The 20,317-nt window shown below is 51.5% G+C and overlaps 1 protein-coding gene across 1 annotated transcript; it reads right to left on the minus strand.

The window, feature by feature from the left end:
- Nucleotides 1-879: 879 nt before the first annotated feature.
- On the minus strand, nucleotides 880-8,290 carry MMP9 (matrix metallopeptidase 9). The gene is made up of 13 exons (XM_066236779.1): nucleotides 8,032-8,290; nucleotides 7,302-7,534; nucleotides 6,820-6,968; nucleotides 6,415-6,543; nucleotides 6,148-6,321; nucleotides 5,758-5,931; nucleotides 5,259-5,435; nucleotides 5,011-5,166; nucleotides 3,768-4,050; nucleotides 3,509-3,648; nucleotides 3,051-3,201; nucleotides 2,855-2,958; nucleotides 880-1,179 (listed from the first exon to the last, which is right to left on the minus strand). Exons 1-13 carry the CDS (start codon nucleotides 8,167-8,169, stop codon nucleotides 1,061-1,063), a joined length of 2,127 nt encoding a protein of 708 aa, XP_066092876.1. The 5' UTR covers nucleotides 8,170-8,290; the 3' UTR covers nucleotides 880-1,060.
- Between the last annotated feature and the right edge of the window lie 12,027 nt (nucleotides 8,291-20,317).

Here is a 20,317-nt window from a genome sequence, read left to right on the forward strand (position 1 = left end):
GGCAACAGTCTAACCCACTGAACTACCCAGCCCAGGCCAAACATGTTTACTGTTAACTGTCAGTTTCACTATTATCATGCATATAGTCCATATTTTATTCATCTACTGCCTTACCCCAGGGCACTTAGGTTGTTGCCAGTTTCTCACTGTAGGAAGGAGGCTACAATCAACATCCTTCTCTGTGTGTGAGGGCTAGAGAGCAGGCACCTTTAGGTTCTTGGTAAATAACTCTCCTAGAAGACAGTTCTACTTCTACAAGGGAAACTTGCTCATCCCTCCAGATTCAGCACAGGTTCACATGTTATCTTAGCTGGGGAACATTCCTGACTTTAAGCACAACACACAGAATCTCTCTCTCTCTCTCTATCTCTCTCTTTCCCTCCCTCTTGCACACACACACACACACACACACACACATGCACATCTTGAAGTCAAGGATAAAGGGTCACACACTGCACACTCTCCAACTGTGATCGCACCACCACTGGCTGCAGAATTACTCTTGTAACTGAGTTAGACTCTCTGGAAGCAGAGCCTGGAGTCTGCATTTTAAGCACATTTTAAGGGTACTTATATGCACCCTGAAGTTTGAGGACCACTGAGAGGTCCTAGAGGACAGAAACATAGCACAATACATCTCTCTCTCTAGTGCCCAGCACAGGGTCTGGCTCCATGTAGGAACTCAATAAATGTTTGATAAATAATTGACTATAAAACAGGAATAATCATATTATACTTTCCTAATAAGAAGAATTAAATATGTCATTATGAAGTGCTTAGAACATTGCCCAGACCACAGTAAGCACACTATTGGTTAAAGACATACATACATACATACATACATGCATATATACATAAATAAATCTCAAGGTTAGAGAATCCAAGTTTATTAAACACATTCCAACAAAAAAGGAAGGTGGGACAAGAGGGCCCAGCCCACCTCCACTCATCCTTTGTCCTTCAGAACAGACCCACCAGTTTGTATCCGGCAAACTGGCTCCTTCTCCCTCGGCTGGTCCCCACGGGACCATCCTGCTTGAGCACAGCAGCATGGGATGCCTTAGGGCTCGGGGCAGTGCAGGATATCATAGGTTACATAGCCCACTTCATCCACCTGGTTCATCTCATTCTGGAAATTCACACGCCAGAAGAATTGTTGCTGGCAGAAGTAAGCTTTCTCTGCAGGGGAAAGGCAGAAACAAGAGGGGTGATTCCCACATATACATACAGAAACAGAAGCAAGATCTTTACAACTCATCCCTTGTGCCCTTTCTAAGATCTTTCCAAGGTTTTCATATGACACTTTTGTCCCCCCCCCCACAGAGATACTGGAGGGCACAGACCCTGTTGTCCAAAGCACTGGCACAAGTCCTGGCACATAGTAGGTGCTCGGCTCAGGACAATTCAGTCAACATTCATTCATTCAACAAATCCATTCATTCATATATTCATTCAGTAAATATTTATTATGCCAAGCATTGTTAGAAGCACTGGGGATACAGAAGAGGAAAGTTGCAGGCATGATCTCAGCTTTTTTGTTGCTTACGCACTAGGCAACTATTTTCAACCAGTGTGCTGCAAGAATTTTTAAAACATGCAATACCTGACTATTTAGTCAGGGGTACTGACCCCTTTTCCCTTGGATTGTCAAATAAAAAAAAATGACAACAGCCAACACAACAATAGCTATTCAGTGTTAATGAATCAAAATTATACTTTTCTTTTTGTCAGAATGGTAAAAAAATACAATATACTTTTTGGTGCTGCAGAATTTTAGTAATGACTTTATGTGTGCATGAGATGAAAAAGGTGGAAAATCGCTGCTCGAGTGGGGTAAGAGGGATGGTTAACGAGCAAACCTGTAAATAAGTGAGATTGGTTTTGACACTGGAGAGGAAACAAAAGCAAGAGGGGGAATAGATAATGAGAATCAGAGAAGGCCTCTCAGAAAAGGTGGCTGGAGTGCTGAGACCTGAAGGATGAGAGGGAAGCAGCCTGGTGACAATCTGGGGAAAAAGCCTTCCAGGCAGAGGGAACAACTGGCGCAAATGCCCTAAGCGAGGACCGACCTTGATGTGTTCAAAGAGCAGCCAGAAGGCCAGTGTGGGTGGAGCGAACAGAAGGAATGACAGGAGAGGTGGGAGGGAGTGGAGGGGGAGGATTCGGATCGTGTTAGTTTCTTTGACCTTGGAATAGGTCTGAAGTCAACCCCAAGACTATTTATTGCCTTCCACTCCTAACCCTTCCCTACTCCCAAAGAATATATTAACAGTATTGGACAACCAGGGTGGCTTGCACTAGGGTGTTTGCAAAGAAGATAGTGGAATTAAATATTTCAGCGGTAGAAACAACAGACCTTGTCAACTGATTGCATGTGAGCTGTGAAGAATAGAAAGCAAGTATAACTCCAGCTAACGTCCTAATTTTCCAGATGGGGAAACTGAGGCTCTGCAAGTAACAGCGACTTGTCCAAAGACACACAACTATGAATTGCCTTATTTATCACTATGTCCGCAGTGGCAGCACAGTGCCTGGCACATTATAGGCACTTGACAAATATTGTCTAATAAAGCAATGATCCTTCAGGTAAACCATGTGTCCTGTATTGTAGGGGAAAACGCTTTCAGTTGGGGAGGCAGAAAATTTGGATCCTAATTCTGGTGTCCCCTTGTGTCCCTGTATGATCTGGGGAAGGTCCCCTACCTCTAAAACTGTGCTGGGACATTTGCCTCAGTCGCCAGAGGCTTTTACTTTCTCACTCAGAATTTGACCAATCTCTAAGGGAGGAGAGCCTAACATGTGAAGAGGTATCTTGGAGAAGAATCCTCCCCAAAGTCCCATCTGCAGCTGTCACCTCGGTACTGGAAGATGTCATGTGTGTCCAAGGGCACCCCGGGAAACATCTGGTCCACAGGGCTGGCGCTCTCGGGATCCACCATCTGCGTCTTCACGTCGAACCTACAGGAAAACGGTGAGGACACAAGTGCTCAGCTGGTGGACAGGTGGATAGCGCCCGGGCTCCCCCTGCCGGCGGTCCCGGTGGCTCTCACCTCCAGAAATTCTTTCCGCTGAACAGCAGCACCTTACCCAAGCTGCGCGGGAGGGCCCCCGTGACTTGGGTCACCTCCGGGCCGAAGCCCAGCTTGTCCAGACGCCTCGGGCCTAGCACCGACGCGCCTGTGTAGACCCACACTTGGCGCCCTGCAGGGGAGAAGGGTCACATCGGTCTGGGGGCAGGTAGAAGGCTCACATTCTCTTTGAACGTCAAACCCAGCGAGATCTTTAGGAGCCTAGTGAGCTTGCAATCTCTGTGCCCAAGAACAATACGATTGTGTAAGGGTTCGGTGAGGAAGGGAGCTGAAATTCAGCCCCTGCTAAGTTTGCTAAATTGCATTCGCCAGGAGGGGGCGCGTTTTTAAAAATCCGCACGTGAAATTTCATGGATTATTCTTGATCTCTTGGTCTTCCTAGATTGGTGAGGAGGGAAAGGAAAATGGGAGAAACTAACCAGAGAAGAAGAAAATCTTCTTGGTCATCGGCTCCTCAAAGGCAGAATCCAGTCTAGGGGGCAGCGCAGGCCATGTGTCCCTGATAAGGAAGGGGCCCTGCACCCGGCGTCCCTGGGCCTCAGAGAATCGCCAGTACCTCCTGGAACGTGAAAAGGGAAGGGAAGGCCACTGAAACTGGAACCAAAGACCAGAGGGCGGGGAACCACAGGGAGGTCCCTCCTCCAAAGCCCTCCCTCACCACACAGTCTTGCCCCTCACCCATCCTTGAAGAAATGCAGGTGATTCCCGATCTCTGCGATGGCGTCGAAGATGTCCACATTGCAGACATCCTCCGCTGGATCCAAAGACGCTGTAGGGGCTGCAGAAGGGCCGGCAGTGGGGGGGCCCGTGGGGCCGGCTGAAGGGGGGCCTGTGGGGCCGGCGGTGGGGCCCGCGGAGGGGCGGGTAGTGGGAGGACCGGTGACGCAGACCGTTGGGGGAGCAGTGGGCTGGGTTTCAGGTGCGGTGGTTGGAGGCTGTGGTTCAGGCTCAGGGCGAGGACCTAAAGAGATACCAGATGAGGCACTGCTATTCCTGCATAACTCCGTGCCCACGGAATATCTACTCCCCAAAGCCTATCAGCCTCCCCACAGGTACTCACTCTTGTCACCTTAGATGCTGGAGCCTGCCTCCTTCCCACGACAAGAAAGCCTCATCCTTTCCTACCTTCACCTTTCATTCAAGTCGTATTTATCCAATCCCTGGGTCAGGCCCTGGTCGGGCCCCATGAACATAAGACAGGCAGGAACACCCCCATCCCGTACCCCGCAGATGGGAGAGAAGTGTTTTTGAACACTCAACCTGTGAGCCAAACAGAGTGCTCAAAGCTTTATACACTCACATTTCACTTGTGATATCTTCAACAACAAAACCCCTATGATGTTGATACTTTAAATATCTTAATTTTTTATTTTAACTTTATTTATTGATTTTTAGAGAGATAGGCATGGAGAGAGAGAAAGAGAGACAGGCAGAAACATCGATCTGCTCCTGTATGTGCCCTGACCAGGGATCGAACCAGCAACTCTATGTATTTGGATGATGCTCTAACCAACCGAGCTACCCAGCCAGGGATCCCATTTTTTAAAAATGAAGACCTAATACTAATGATAAGTGATAATAACAATAAAAATAATCAAACACTTCTATGGTGCTTACTATATGCCAAGCATTATTCTAACTCATTTAAAGCTCTTAACCTTATGAGGCAGGTACTATTATTAACCCCACTTTGTAGGTATATCCCAGGTCACCTAGCTAGGAAGTGGCTGGACTGGCTTTTGAACCCACGTCTGTCTCATTCTAGAGTCTGGGCTCTTCACTGCCATCTCCATCACCGACCCGCAGCAATTACCCCCACTAGACCCAGGCTCCTCTGCAGATAGACGTTGGGGTCCCAACTCCTACCACCCCATTCTCCCTCCTTCCCTCTGCTCCCTCCATCCCCGCCACAGAACCTCACCATACAGGTGCTGGATGCCGGCCACGTCATCCTCGTGCAGCGGGGGCTTCTCGGTGTAGCTGTACATGGGGAACATGAGCGCCTCTGGCACGGTGGAGTGATCTAAGCCCAGCGCGTGGCCGAACTCGTGCGCAGCCACAAGGAACAGACTGTATCCTAGAGGGAAAAGCCTGGGACGTGAGCTCTGGCCTACGCTCCCACTCCAGGCCTCCCGCAGCACCCCTTCCCCACTACCTCCATCCCCAAACCTTGGTCCGGGCAGAAACCCCACTTCTTGTCGCTATCGAAGTTCGAGGTGGTGGCGCACCAGAGGCGCCCATCGCTGCGGCCCTCCTTGGTACAAGTCGAGTACTCCTCGCCCAGGAAGATGAAGGGGAAGACACACGTCTCCCCCGCCGAGTTGCCCCCGGTCACCGTGGAGTCTACTGAAAAGACCCAGGATCTTGGGTGAGCCAGGTGAGTGAGTCCAATAAGGAGCCAGGGGCGGGGCCAAAGAAGGAGCTAAAGGATCCTGGCGTCATTTTTAAAGCCTAGGGGGCGATGTGGATACCAACGGAGGGGCAGCAGGCTGGCCCAAGCCGCCTGGATGGGGCGGCGGCGATGGAAAGGCAGAGGGAGGGGTTCTGGTAAGGATGGGAAGAGTCCCGGCGGTCCTGAGGACCAGTGACATGTGGAGAGACAAACTGGTGGGTGGGGGAAACACGTTTCGAGGACCAGGGCTGAATCTAGCAGGCGGGGCCTAGGTACCTCGCGTCGGGCAGAAACCATAAAGCTTGTCCTGGTCGTAGTCGGCTGTCGTTGCGCACCAGCGGTAGCCGTCTGAGCGGCCGTCGGTGGTGCAGGCCGAGTAGGAGCGGCCCTCGAAGGTGAACGGAAACACGCAAGGCTTGCCGTCCGAATTGCCGTGCTGGGTGTAGAGTCCTGGGGAGGCCCAGACATTATCCCGAGTTTATTGACCCACGGACCACCCGTGTTCTGCATTCTTCTCTCCTCATTTCACAAGGGAGGAAACTGGGCCCAGAGGTCAAGAGAGTGACTTGCAAAACCACACCGCGCTAGTGCCGGAGGTGGGAGGAAAACCCAGCATCCTGCACCCGGAGGGTGAGCGTCTCCCCATCGCCGCAGCCCCAAACTCACTCTCGCTGGGGCAGAAGCCGAACCGACGGTCCGTGTCAAAGTGGGCCGTGGTGCTGCACCAGAGCAGGTCGTCGGAGCGGCCCTCCGTGGTGCAGGCGGAGTAGGAGCGGCCGTCGAAGGTGAAGGGAAAGTGGCAGGGAGCGCCATCGGCGTTTCCAAAGTAGGTCGGAACCACTGCAGGAAGAGGGGGGCGGGGGCGGGGTCAGGGCAGCCGGCGACAACCGCGAGAAGGAAAGGGAATGGGGCCGCGGCGACGCGGGATCTCACCGACGCCCTTGCCCAGAGACCACAGCTCTTCATCGTCGAAATGGGAGTCTCCCTGAATGCCCAGGCCAGGAGGAAAAGCGTGTGCCAGGAGCCCGTCCTTCCCGTCGAAGGGATACCCATCTCCGTGCTCTGAAGAAACAGATGGAAAGAAGAGAGCTAGCCGGGTGCCGCTGTGCAGCCGTGCGCTCCCCGAGTGAGGGCTGCCATCCCGCCGACCGCCAGCCTCGCGCCCCGCGTTACGCAGTGCCGCGCAGGAGAGGGCGCCCTAGGGCGAGCGCCGCCAAGGCTGCGGGCACCGGCAAGAAAGAGCCGGGCCCGGCGCCCCTCCACTCTCTCCGTGGTCCTCCCTCCCCGTCCCCGTCCCCGTCCCCAACCCTTCCGGCTTGTCTCTTCTCGCTTTCTCACCCCGAACACCGAACTGGATGACGATGTCGGCTTCCAGGCTGTACACGCGAGTGAAGGTGAGCGGCGTCACCGCGCTCCAGACCTCGAAGGCGCGAGCAAAGGCGTCGTCGATCACGTCGCGCGGCAAGTCTTCCGAGTAGTTCTGGATCCTGTCGGAAAGGCAGGAGGACAGAATCCAGCCAGAAGTAAGAGGCCGGAGCCGGGGCAGCAAGCGACTCAGCGACTTCAGCTCCCGGCTTTCATCAATAAAGCAGTCAGGTGCATTTTTCTCTTAGGACACTCACAATGGCCCTGGCAGGAGGACTCAGACTGTGAGACCCAGTTCCCTAAAGGGGATATGGAGGCTCAGCGGTAGTGCCACTTGCCCCAGGCTGCACGTTTAGTGAAACCCAGGGGTGGATCTGGGGCAGGACATGTTCGTCTGTTGCCCAGGCGCGCTCTCCGCCCCACCCCGCCCGCCCCTTGGGGACCCCGCTGCGCACCAGTACGTGATGTTTTGGTGGCGCCACTTGAGCTCGCCCTCAAACGTCAGGAATTTGCCCACATCTGGGACGCCACAGCGCGGGGCTCGCATAGCCTCCAGGGTGGTGCTGTCCAGCTCACCAGTCTCTGGCAAAGCCAATTGCTTCTGGAGGCGCCGCAGCGCTAGACTCAGGGCCTGCTCATTGTCCCTTATCTCGGCCGCTTTAGTGTAGCCATAGCGGTACAGATACTCCTGTGGGTGGAGGGGCAGAGACATCCCAGATCACTGACTCCCTTTCTCTGCCCTGCTGGGCCAGAACTCCACCCACCCAGGAACTCAGGGACTAGCAACAGGCATTGTACCCACAACTTGGTACCCTGGGCATCAGTGCTTGTGCCCACCCAAGGGTCTCCCCTCCCTGAAGACAACCTTTAGTTCCCACCCAGCCCCGAATGCTCCTGGCCATGCCTACCCCTTGGGTTTACCCTTCTTCACTCCCAGTCCATGCCCACTCCAGAACCCTCAAATATTCCCCCCACATCATTTCTGATTGTCCCCCTAGGAAACCCTCATTAACCCATTCTTAGCCACTGCTGCCCAGAGCCTCCACAGGACACCCTCTTCCGGTGCCTGACCTTAGACACCTCTCTTCTCTAGACAGGCCCATCACTCCCAGTGTGGCCCAAAGTAGCTCCTGAGGCCCCGTGCCTTCCCTGGTAGTCCAACGCCTGACTGAGGTGTTTCCTTACCTCTGCCAGCTGCTTATCTGTGAGACTGGTTCGCAGGTCTCCTGGGAAGACCACAGTGGTGGGCTGGCGTGGGCTGGGGGCAGCAGAGCAACAGCCTAGCGCCAGCAGTGCCAGGACCAGGGGCAGCCAGGGACTCATGGTGAGGGTAGCAGTGTCTGGCTGCAGCTGCCCTTGTGGGGGCTTTAAGGAGGCGCTTCTAACTGAATCAGTGACCCCGCCCCTCCCAGCCAGGCCAGGCAGGGGCTGACTCAGGGGATGAGGTGTGTGTGTGTGTGTGTGTGTGTGTGTGTGTTAGCAGTCCCAGCATGGGAGCGCAAAGAAAGGGCTTACACCACCTCCTCCTTTCCCTGCTGCCCACAGTCCCCATTGCTGAGTCAGGCAGGACCCCAGACCCACAGAGACCCACAGGAAACCACATGCCCATAGAGGAAGATTGGGTTTTGTAAATTGCACAGCTGGTGAGAACTTTATGAAAGAGAGGGAGGGAGATGAGGTGGAGGATTCTCTCTGAGTCCTCCATCTGAAAGCCTCAAGGAAAGGGGATGCAAGATTCTCCGAGTTTTTTTCCTGAACTTAGTGATCCCCCTTCCTGATCAGACCCCTCCGGAGGCTCCTCCTCTTCCTGCCAGGCTCTACCCGCTCGCTCTTCTTCTCCCTGGACACTTCCCTTGACTCAGCTTCCTCTCCCTGCTCCAGCTGGCCTGAAACAAGTGGGCTCTGCTGGGCGAAACTGGGGAATTCCACTGGGGCAACCCCCTGTCTTCAGGGGCTGACTCCTTCGGGGCAGTGGAGGGAGTTCGTGGCATCCGGAAGGCAGCAGACAGGGCTTTACTCTTTTCCTTCAGTGCCCTGGGCAAATGTCCCTACCACTCTGAACTTGCTTCCTCGGCTGTAAAAAAAAGGCCCTTTGTTCCTAAATTGATGTGAAGATAAAATGAGATCAAACACATAAGATGTTTCCCATCCAAGTACTAACCAGGCCCGACCCTACTTAGCTTCCGAGATCGGGCGCGTTCAGGGTGGTATGGCAGTAGACATCATAAGATGTTTAGCACACTATTTGTTGCAAGTTAGCAACAGACCTGCATGATGGCTTTTAATTATCTGGGCCAAGATCATGATTCCAACTTAGAATCAGGAGACTGGGGTCTCGGGCTCTAATCTGCTGTGTGACCTAGTCCTAGAGTAAATACCTTTCCCTCTCTGGACTTTGGACTCTTTAACTGTAAAATGGGGGCGAAGGGAGGTGAATGATCTCCAGGAGCCTTTTCAGTTCGCTAGCCCTGCTTCACCCACTCCAGCTCCAGCTCTAATTGTCACCACTTAATGCCAATAAAACCAGCAGCCTCCCTCCCTTCCTTCTTCCCAGCCAGCCAGTGTGGGGCAGGGTCCACAATAGCCTTCTCCAAGGCATTCTTTGGAAAGGACAACAATAAAAATTCAACAAGCTGTATTTAAAGAGCTTCCTCTGTGCCAGGTACTTTATAGGTTTATCTCATAAATAAGCCTGTGAGACAGAGACAATTAGCTTCCCCATAGGAAAGTGGAAACTGTAGAGTTCACTAATTAATGAGTCACACAGGCATGGTTTTCAATCCCAGCTCTGCCATTCCCCAGCTGTGTGACCTTGGGCAAGTCACTTCACCTCTGAGCCATAATATATAATAATGCATTTTTGGAGATTTCCTGTGGAGTATTGTGATAAGTTCCCTATAAGCATCTCATTGCATTCTCACCACCATCTGGGAGGTTGGAGGGAGGTTGAATGAGCAACTCACTCACTTCCAGGAGAGGAAACTGAGGCTCAGAGTAGTTAAGGAGCCTGCCTTAAGCATCCAGAGAGTTAATACACAAAACCAAGATTCAAGCCTAGGGCTCCCTAGTTCTGAAGCCTTACATGTTTATGGCCACTTACAGGGAACTGAGGTAACTAGGGTCGGAGGGAGTGGGGGGATGGGATAGGGGGGATGTAAAGCCTAGACCCTTCTCCCCTAATTCCCTGCGCCCACTGGGGATCATAGAGGAGGCTTAGGCCTTTGGGGAATCAGAGGCTAGGACAAGGGACCCAGGGGGACTATAATCCCGACTTGAGAGTGTCGAGACAGAGCAATATGATTTTGACTTTAGAGATGGAAACAGTGACCCTTTAATCAAAGGGTCTTCATCTGGAGGCAGATACAGGCTTTAGGAGAATTCATGAGCCACCCCCAACTTGCCATCAGTTGTACAAAATATGTCATATCTATGAAGATATGTCACATTTCTCAAAATAGCACTATGGATTTTGGGCTGGATAATTCTTTGTTGTGGGGGCCATCCTGTTGTATCCCCAGCCTCCACCCACTAGATGCCAGTAGCACCTCCCCCTGCCAGTTGTGACAACCAGAAATATTGCCAAACATTGCCAAATGTCCCCTGGGTGGGTGGGAGGGGCAAAGTCACCCCCATTGACATATGTTGATTTTTGTACGTAAATGATCCAAAACTTTCATCATATACTCAAACCATTGATCGTCATCAATCCAAGACCCTCAAACATTTCAAGGCCACTTACTCGACAAATATTGGTTGAGCGTTTTACAGGCCAGGCATTGTGTTAAGAATTGAGAATACAACAGTGACCAAGGCAGTTGCTGTCCTGTGTTCGTGGAGCTGAGAGTCCAGTAGGGGAAAAATCAGATGAGCAATTAATTCATTACCAGAGAGACAAACATCACCAGAGGGAGCCATAGTCATCTACTTCAACTGCCCCCTCATGCAGATGAGGAAACTGAGGCAGGCCCAGAGTGGAGAATTTGCCTCTCTTAGGTCACAGAGCAAGCCAGGGACTGAGTGTGGGGGACAATAAGGAATGGTAGCCAAGAGCTTCACTCCAGAGCCAAAGCTGCTTAAGTTCACATCTCAGCTCTGGCATGGACCTACTGTGTGGTCTGAGTAGTCAGCATAACTAGTCAGTGCCTCAGTTTCTCCATCTGAAAGATGAGGGTAATAATAGTGCTTACCTCATAGGGTTATAAGGGTCAAGTGAGTTAACAGCTATAAAGTGCCTGATACATCATAATAAGTGCTTGGCGCTACTCTAATTATGATTGCCTCTGGACCAGCTGGCTGTTTTTACCAACTCAGGAGCAGGGAAGGAACACCTTGCTAGGAACCCCTGAACTTGATTCCTGGAGTCAATCCAAGCAAGAAGCCTCCTTTCCTCACTCCCTCCCAACTTCCTCCTTTACCCCCTGGTTCCCCAACCCCCATCAAGGGGAACTTAGGGAGAGCTTGGCTTTCAACACAGCAATGGCAGGAAGTGGTTCTAGTTACCACATCCCCTTCCCCACTTCCCCAACCCCTCCTTCCAATACCACAACACGGTTTAACCAAAGCCCTGGGAGAGGAGGCAGGAAGCAGGATATACCCCCAGGTGGGCACCCTCTAATCCCGACCAGAGTCACAGCTTGGACTCTAAGGCCCTCACCCAGTTGGAGGTCCCATCATGATGGGGAGGGGGCTGATCCTGGAGCCCTGAGTCACCAGTTGGATGACACAGTCCTGTGGGCTGCTATTAATAACTCCAGGCCCCCAGACCAGGGTCAGCCTCACGAGGTGAAGAATCTCTCCCACTATCTAGGATGGGGGAACTCCAAGCTTGTTTCTCAAAAACCTACCAGAGAGGGGAGGGGCAGCCGGGCCTGAGAGGCCCCAGCAGGATGTTGAGAAGACACTTGTGTCTAAGATGAAGCAGAAAGGTGTGTGCAATGCAAGACATTTCCCCAGGGGAGAGCATCACTCATGTACCCATCCCCACCCACAAACACACCTGCTATTCCTAGCCCCAGGGTGGTGACAGCTCCCAGATTTGACTCTTATGGCGCTAATAATAATATTGTCCTGCCTCCCACTTATCTGTACTGAGCTCCTCCACCAGGAAGCCATAGAGTATAGACTTTGGAATCAGAGCTCCTGGGTTCAAATTCCAGTTCCTATTCCTTCTGACTGTGTGACCTTCGACAAGTTACTTTGCCTCTGTATGCCTTCACCTATAAAGTGAGGAGGAGCCAGGCCTGTGATGGCACAGTGGGTAGTAGAACATCAACCCAGAATGCTGAGGCCGCTGGTTCGAAACCCTGGGCTTGCCCGATCAAGGCACATACAACAAATAATCAATGAACAACTAAAATGAAGCAACTCTGAGTTGATACTTCTCATTCCCCCCCATAAAATCAAGAAATAACATCTTTTTTTTTAAATGAGGAGGAGCCTGACCAGGCGGTGGCGCAGTGGATAGAGCATCGGACTGGGATGCAGAGGACCCAGGTTCAAGACCCTGAGGTCGCCAGCTTGAGCAGGGGCTCATCTGGTTTGAGCAAAGCTCACCAGCTTGGACCTAAGGTCACTGGCTTGAGCAAGGGGTTACTTGGTCTGCTGAAGGCCCACAGTCAAGGCACATATGAGAAAGAAATCAATGAACAACTAAGGCAGGGGTAGTCAACCTTTTTATACCTCCCACTTTTGTATCTCTGTTAGTAGTAAAATTTTCTAATCACCCACCGGTTCCACGATAATGGTGATTTATAAAGTAGGGAAGTAACTTTACTTTATAAAATTTATAAAGCAGAGTTACAGCAAGTTAAAGCATATAATAATAATTACTTACCAAGTACTTTATGTCGAATTTTTGCTAAGTTTGGCAGAATAAATCTTTATAAAACAACTTACTATAGTTAAATCTATCTTTTTATTTATACTTTGGTTGCTCCGCTACCGCCCACCATGAAAGCTGGAACGCCCACTAGTGGGCGGTAGGGACCAGGTTGACTACCACTGGTAGGGTGTCACAAGAAAAACTGATGATTGATGATTCTCATCTCTCTCCGTTCCTGTCTGTCTGTCCCTATCTATCCCTCTCTCTGACTCTCTCTCTGTCTCTGTAAAAAATAAATAAATAAAAATAAAAAATTTTAGGCCTTGGCCGGTTGGCTCAGCAGTAGAGCATCGGCCTGGCGTGCAGGAGTCCCGGGTTCGATTCCCGGCCAGGGCACACAGGAGAAGCGCCCATCTGCTTCTCCACCCCTCCCCCTCTCCTTCCTCTCTGTCTCTCTCTTCCCCTCCCACAGCCGAGGCTCCATTGGAGCAAAGATGGCCCGGGCGCTGGGGATGGCTCTGTGGCCTCTGCCTCAGGCGCTAGAATGGCTCTGGATGCAACAGAGCGACGCCCCAGAGGGGCAGAACATCGTCCCCTGGTGGGCATGCCGGGTGGATCCCGGTCAGGCGCATGCGGGAGTCTGTCTGACTGCCTCCCTGTTTCCAGCTTCGGAAAAATGAAAAGAAAAAAAATTTTTTTTTTAATGAGGGAAGAGTCCTCGCTCCAAGGGTTGTGGAGGGATTAAATGAGATTATACATTGCATGTTTTTAGCACATAGTAGGTGTGCAGGAAAAAAGCTATGATGATTCTGTTACTCTAGTGTTATCCCCTTTAAAAATCAGGACTCATGATTCTGGTGAACTTAACAAATTCAGATTCATAAACCCCTTTTCCTGGGGAGGAATCTGTGAGGCTCAAGGAGTTGCCCAAGCCCACACAGCTAGCAAGGGGCAGCCCTGGGACTCAACCCAGACTCCACACTGTCCTTCAACCACGTTCTGCACGTGCCCCCAGCAACCTCAGTCTTTGCTTATTCTACTGGTCCTTGCCTGGGCGGGGGCGACTCGACAGCTTACGAGCACTGTCATGTACCTTCCACGTCGGATCTGCACCAAATGGAGGAGCTTCCTAGTGTATTTGAATGTGAGCTCTTAGAACTCCTTGGCATTCAAGAGAGCAGAGATTGTAGACCATTGTCAAGGTGATGGACCCAAGGCCCAGAGAAACGCTTCAGTTTGTTGACTGTCACACAGCTGGTGAGTGACAGAACTCCTGCCCAGGCCTTCTGACTCTGAGTCCCGTGCTAATATCAGGTCACTGGCTCTGGCAAGAAGGAAGTCAGGCAGGGAAGCAGCCTAGGGGACTGGGGGGTGCCCAGAAGTCAGGCTGAAAGGGGAGCCAGGAACCAACAGAGAAAACAAAAATGGGGTATTTGGCTGGGTGGATAAAAGAGGGAACAGTAAAGATGAAGGTGGCTGGAAGGGGCAGAGAACAGTCAAGGGGAGTTTCCTTTAAGGCAAGAGGTCGTGTCCATACAAAGGGACGGTGATGGGAGGGAGAGACAGGCAGACGAAAAGGGAAGAGGATGAGCGGGGACCCGTTTGGCCTGGTGTTGCCCACTGGCAGGTAAGGCTATGTTTGGGGTCCCAGCAAAGCAGGTGCAGCCCCAAAATACACATTTAAAAAGTTATTTGATTTTTTTTGCTTTTTAATTAAGACTTTTTTTTTTAGAACAGTTTTAGGTTTACAGCAAAATTAGGAGAAAAGCCCAGATTTCCCAAATAGCCCCTGTTCCCACCCATGCACAGCCTACCCCGTTATCAACATCCCTCACCAGAGTGGTCCACTCGTTACAACTGATAGAACACCTCAGTCCCCCAAAGCCCACAGTTTATGGTTCGCTCTTGGTGTTGTACATGCGACGGGTCTGGACAAATGCATAATGACACGCCTCCATCGTCATGCTATCACTCAGAGTCACTGCGCCGTCCCGAAAACCCCCTGTGCTCTGCTTATTCATCCCTCGCCTCCACAAGGATTAGTTTTTGATCTTTGAAAAAAATCTTTAAAGTAGCTGGCATGGGAAAAATCAGATCCCTGTTGGACTTCCTTTTATAGTCATTTCAGGGTGTAGTGTTGTTTGGCTTTGGATGAAATACGGGGAAGGGCACCCTATTCTCAGCGCTCCCAGCCTCTAAAGGTCTGAAGCTGGTCCCGTTCGCCACGGGGAGGGGTGGGAGAGGCCCTGATCCTCGGGAGTCACAGGCTCCTTTAGTGGTCACTCAGTCCGTGCTGGTGGGAGCACTAGGGAGACGTCCACACAGCACACAGGGCAACTGGCGACTTTTTTGCTCCGTTTACAAAGCCGGGGTGCACTCCTATTCTGGCCGGCACACTTTCTCAGGCATCTTCCGGTTCCGGAGGTTCTCTAAGTGTAGTCCCGGGCCCAGCAGTGTCAGCAGCACCTGGGAACTGGTTAGAAATGCAGGTGCTCGCTTGACCTCACCCCAGAACTATTGAATTAGGGGTCCAGCCATTGTTTTTGTTTTGTTTTGTTTAGTTTTAAAAAGATTTTATTTTGCCCGATCAGGTGGTGGTGCAGTGGATAGAGCGTCGGACTGGGTGGGATGCTGAGGACCCAGGTTCAAGACCCCAAGGTCACCAGCTTGAGCGCAGGCTCATCTGGTTTGAGCAAAGCTCACCAGCTTAGACCTAGGGTCGCTGGCTTGAGCAAGGGGTTACTCGGTCTGCTGAAGGCCCACGGTCAAGGCACATATGAGAAAGCAATCAATGAACAACTAAGGTGTCGCAACGAAAAACTAATGATTGATGCTTCTCATTTCCCTCTGTTCCTGTCTGTCTGACTCTCTCTGTCTCTGTAAAAAAAAAAAAAAAAAGATTTTATTTTATTGATTTTACAGAGAGAGAGGAGAGAGGTGGGGAGCAAAAAGTATCAACTCATGGTTGCTCACTTGAGTTGTTCATTGCTTACTTGTTGCTTCTCGTATGTGCCTTGACCAGGCAAGCCCACGATTTTGAATCAGAAACCTCAGCGTTCCAGGTCGGCGCTCTATCTACTGTGCCACCACAGGTCAGACCAGCCATCTTCGTTTTAACGAGCCTGCCAAATGATTCAGGAACATGCTTAGGTTTGAGACCCCTACCCCTACCGGGTAGTTCAGTTGATGAGAGCATCATCCTAATACACCAACGTTGCGGTTTGATACCCAGTCAGGATATATACACTAATCGACCAACAAATGTATCGATATGTGAAACAACAAATTAATGTTTCTCCCTCTCTGTCCCTTTCTCTTTCTCTCAAAAAAAACCCAAAATCAGTCACTAAAAATTTTTTGTAAAGTTTGAGACCTCTGCTTTAGTCAAGCTTCATCCCAACACTAAGGTGGGGGCAGGGGCAGGGTAGAGAGGGATGCTTTTGATGCCATTTCCAGATGAGAAAACTGAGGCTCAAAGAGATGAAGCCACTTGCCCAAGGTCACACAGCTGGTACCAAAAACAAGGCCTTTCTGACTGCAAAGCTGCTGCTCCTCATTGATACTACAACCTGGACTTCAGGAACCCCGACCAATCAGAACTGATACAATCCAAGGCTAGGTGGTGGGAGGAGTTATTAACCCTTTCATTCCTGGATCTGCAGTCCTAAGGGCCTGGGGGGAAGAGGCTAGGACTCTGGGGCACTTACAAGGTTCCAAGCAGCACCTGTTACCAATGGGTAGGGAAATATTTCAATATTTAACAACCGGTGCATACCAGCTGAAAATCCTCCCTGAGAACAGTTCCCTTCCTAGAAGGAGAGGCTTCTGAAACTTGTACCACTGGGTGGAGGGCCTGGAGCTAAATATAGCCCCACAGAAAACACAGGTATAATTCACATCTATGAGAATACTACCTGTGCAGCAGTGCTGCTCAGCTGTGGCTGCACGTTGGAGTGACTAGGATTTTCTTTAAAATACGGATGCCTGGGTTTCATACCCGCCCCCAAGAGATTCTGACTTAATTGGTCTGGGGTACAGCCTAGGCAGTGGGACTCTTTCTAAAACCCCTGTGACCCATATGCAACCAGGCTGAACACACAGCTCTACAGGGCCCCTGGAACCTGTAAGAGATGCGAGATTAAGAACCCCTGGTTTGCATCAGTATTTCTCAAGGCTGGGGAGCTTTAAAAAAATACAGATTCTCAAGAGATTCTGATTCAGTAATCAGTGGGGCCCGGAATTGGATGTTAGCAAGCTCCCCTGGTTTAGAAATCAGTGACAGAGGCAGCCCCTGCAATCCGAGGGGCTCAGAGATCCTACCCCACCCCCACCTCCCCGGCCCAGCCCCAACATAGTTGAAGCAACTGAGAACATTTTGCCAGGAAGTATCCAGAACCAATTTTCGCAGCTCTTCCTTCCCCTGTGCTGCAGAGACATTGCTTCAAAGAACATACTTCGAAGCACAGCCCAAGACACCCTCCCGGGAGAGCCATTTTCAGGCGAAACGCCGCAGAGCCCCAGGCCTGCTCTGATTGCCTTTTCTTCCCATTAATCCTGGGACACTCTCATTTAGATGCGATCTGCATATATTTGCATATTGAGTTCCAGTGCCCCCTCCTCGGGCCTCCCCACCCCTGTGGCCTGTTAGGGGACAATAAAACTAATGTATTCATAAAGCCTGCTGAGTTGTGTTCGAACCTCACGCAGGGCTGAGGCGGATACACCTGGGGCCAGGCGCAGGGAGGAAGGGAAGACGGCGCAGGCTGCAAAGAGGCTGCGGAGAGGGCGCGCCGGGAGCCTCCGGGGCTCTGGAACCAGCCGGTCCAGCCCCGCTCCTGATGAGAGGCAGTTCGGGGTTTCTCCAACGGGAAAAGATGGGAGCACCAGTAAACGGGGTGAGGGGGCTCCCCCTTTCCGGGAGGGGGTAAGATTCCTTCCCCGCCTCAGAAGGGGCCTGGCTTAGGGACCATTTCAAAGGCTCTCATCCGGCCAGGGGCTCCATGAAGAGCCTATCCAGTGACAGCTGGTGCAGTGGAAGGAGCTGGGAGCTGGAATCCAGCAGGCCTGGTTTGGGCTGTACGACCTGGGATAAATGACTTTCTCCCTGACCCTCAGTTTCCTCATCTTTATAATGAGAGTAATCAGCTAGCTCGCTACCGGGTGATAGGAGCCGTACATGTCTCCATTTGGTTTCTCAATAATGGAATGTCTTTTCTAAGCCCCTTCTGAGGCCGGGGAGGAATCTTCTAGGGTGCAAGCAGGAGGCGGCTTGGGAGCCCAGCAGCCCTGAGAGCGCACAGGCTGGCCCTGCGCCTGGTTGTGGCCACGCTCACAGCTGACCAGGTTCCCTCGCCCCCAGCTCACTTTCCTGGTCCATCATCAAGCCTTCACATCACCGCTGGGAGCCTCCAGAAACCTTTCCAAACCAGTTCTCACTGCTTGCAGCAAAGGGCCCCAACTGACACAAGGACCATTCTGTTCCTTCCCCTCAACCGCCTAATGGTCTGGCTTTGACCAAGTGCCACCAGCCTCATTTTCTAAAGCCTGCTGAGGGTCCCAGGGCACTTCCAGTGCAACCTGATCCAAATCCACTCCCCTCCAGCCCCCTTCTCTCTCTAGGCAGCCCCTCCTGCTTCTGTGCATGGCACTCTTTCCTGCCTGATCCTCCTAATTTCCAAACCTTCGGTATATAATCACGTAGTGCGGCCCCCTCTCCCTGCGTCATCCGAACAGATGACAACCTCATTAATTCTCTTAAATTCACCCTCTCTGCATTAGTCTGCTTGTGCTGCTGTAACAAAGTATCACAGATCAGGGGGCGCTTAAGCAACAGACATTTATTTTTTTTCATACTTCTGGAGGCTAGAAGTTTAAGATCAAGGTATCAACTAGCTTGGTTTCTTCTGAGGCCTGTTTCCTTGACCTGACAGCCATCTTCTCCCCGTGTCTTAACATAATCTTCCCTCTGCGTGTGTCTGTGTCCCAATTCCTTCTTCTTGTAAAGACTCGAGCCATACTGGATTAGGATCTGCTCTAATGACCTTGTTTTAACTTAATTGCCTCTTTAAAGACCCTGTCTCCAAATACAGTCACATTCTGAGGTGCTGGGCATTAGGACTTCAACATATAAATTTGGGGGGAGGTAATTCAGTCCATAACATCGTTCACCCTCTGCATTCTCACTGCCACGGCCCCAGCGGCAGCCCTACCACTTCTGCCCTGGTAGTAAATAGCTCAGCCCCTCCAGCACCCAACGCCCATGTTCCAGATACATCGTCTTGGTCAGCAAACCCTGACCAAGCTCAGAAAGGTTCCATAGCTCCCTACTGTCTCCAGAATGAAGACTGAATGCCTTAACCTGGCATCTGAGGCCCCTCAGAACCTGACTGCCATGTGCTTTTTTTTGTTTGTTTGTTTGGGTTTTTTGTTTTTGTTTTTGTTTTTTGGTTTTTTTTTGTATTTTCCTGAAGCTGGAAACGGGGAGAGACAGTCAGACAGACTCCCGCATGCGCCTGACCGGGATCCACCCGGCACGCCCACCAGGGGCGATGCTCTGCCCCTCCGGGGGTCGCTCTGCCAACCAGAGCCACTCTAGCACCCGGGGCAGAGGCCAAGGAGCCATCCCCAGCGCCCGGGCCATCCTCGCTCCAATGGAGCCTCCGCTGCGGGAGGGGAAGAGAGAGACAGAGAGGAAGGAGAGGGTGGAGAAGCAAATGGGCACCTCTCCTATGTGCCCCAGCCGGGAATCGAAACCAGGTCCCCTGCACGCCAGGCCGATGCTCTACCGCTGAGCCAACTGGCCAGGGCCTGCTTTTTTTTTTTTTTTTTTTTTTTTTTTTTTTTTTTTAGAGAGGAGAGAGAGAGAGAGAGAGCAAGAAGGGGGGAGGATCAGGAAGCATCAACTCCCCTATGTGTCTTGACCAGGCAAGCCCAGGGTTTCAAACCTATGACCTCGACATTCCAGGTTGACACTGTACCCACTGCGCCACCACAGGTCAGGCCCCATGTGCTTTCACAATCATCATTGCAATGAGGGCCAGAAAAACAGCAATGTTGTCTAGCGCCTGGCTATTCAAAGTGGAATTCGCGGACCTATTCTATCGGGACCACCTGGGAGCTTGTTAGAAACGCAAACTCTTGGGTGGGCCAAGCCCCAGACCCACTGAATCAGAACATGCATCATCTACACCCAAATGCACCCTGGAGTTTGAAAGTTCATCCACAGGAGGAGTCACAGGAGCAGGACATGTGGTCACCTTGTTGATTCAGAAACTTGGCTTTGAACCATTCAATTCACAGGAGTCTGGGATGCACAGCAGATGACAATTCTGAATTAACAAGGGACTTGGACTTCCCAAGTCTATGAAGAATACCTAACTCATCAGTATAAACAAATGACAAGGTTGCTGGGGACGGTGCTCCGACAGGAACGGCAATGTTCTCTGCCCTCACATCGTTTAACAAACATGTACGGAGGCCCTGCAGAGTACCAGGCTGGGTGCTTTGTGCTGGGCATATAGAAAGAAAGGCAACATGAGCTTTGTCCTGTAAGAGCTCACAGAGCAGGAAAGGAGACAGACCACAGAGACGTGCATTCAGCAACCACTGTCTGTGCCAGCCCCCCTCCCACTCTTCCTCCGTTCCCCCGAG

Source organism: Saccopteryx bilineata, chromosome 6, assembly GCF_036850765.1.
Source record: "Saccopteryx bilineata isolate mSacBil1 chromosome 6, mSacBil1_pri_phased_curated, whole genome shotgun sequence".
Taxonomy (NCBI): domain Eukaryota; kingdom Metazoa; phylum Chordata; class Mammalia; order Chiroptera; family Emballonuridae; genus Saccopteryx; species Saccopteryx bilineata.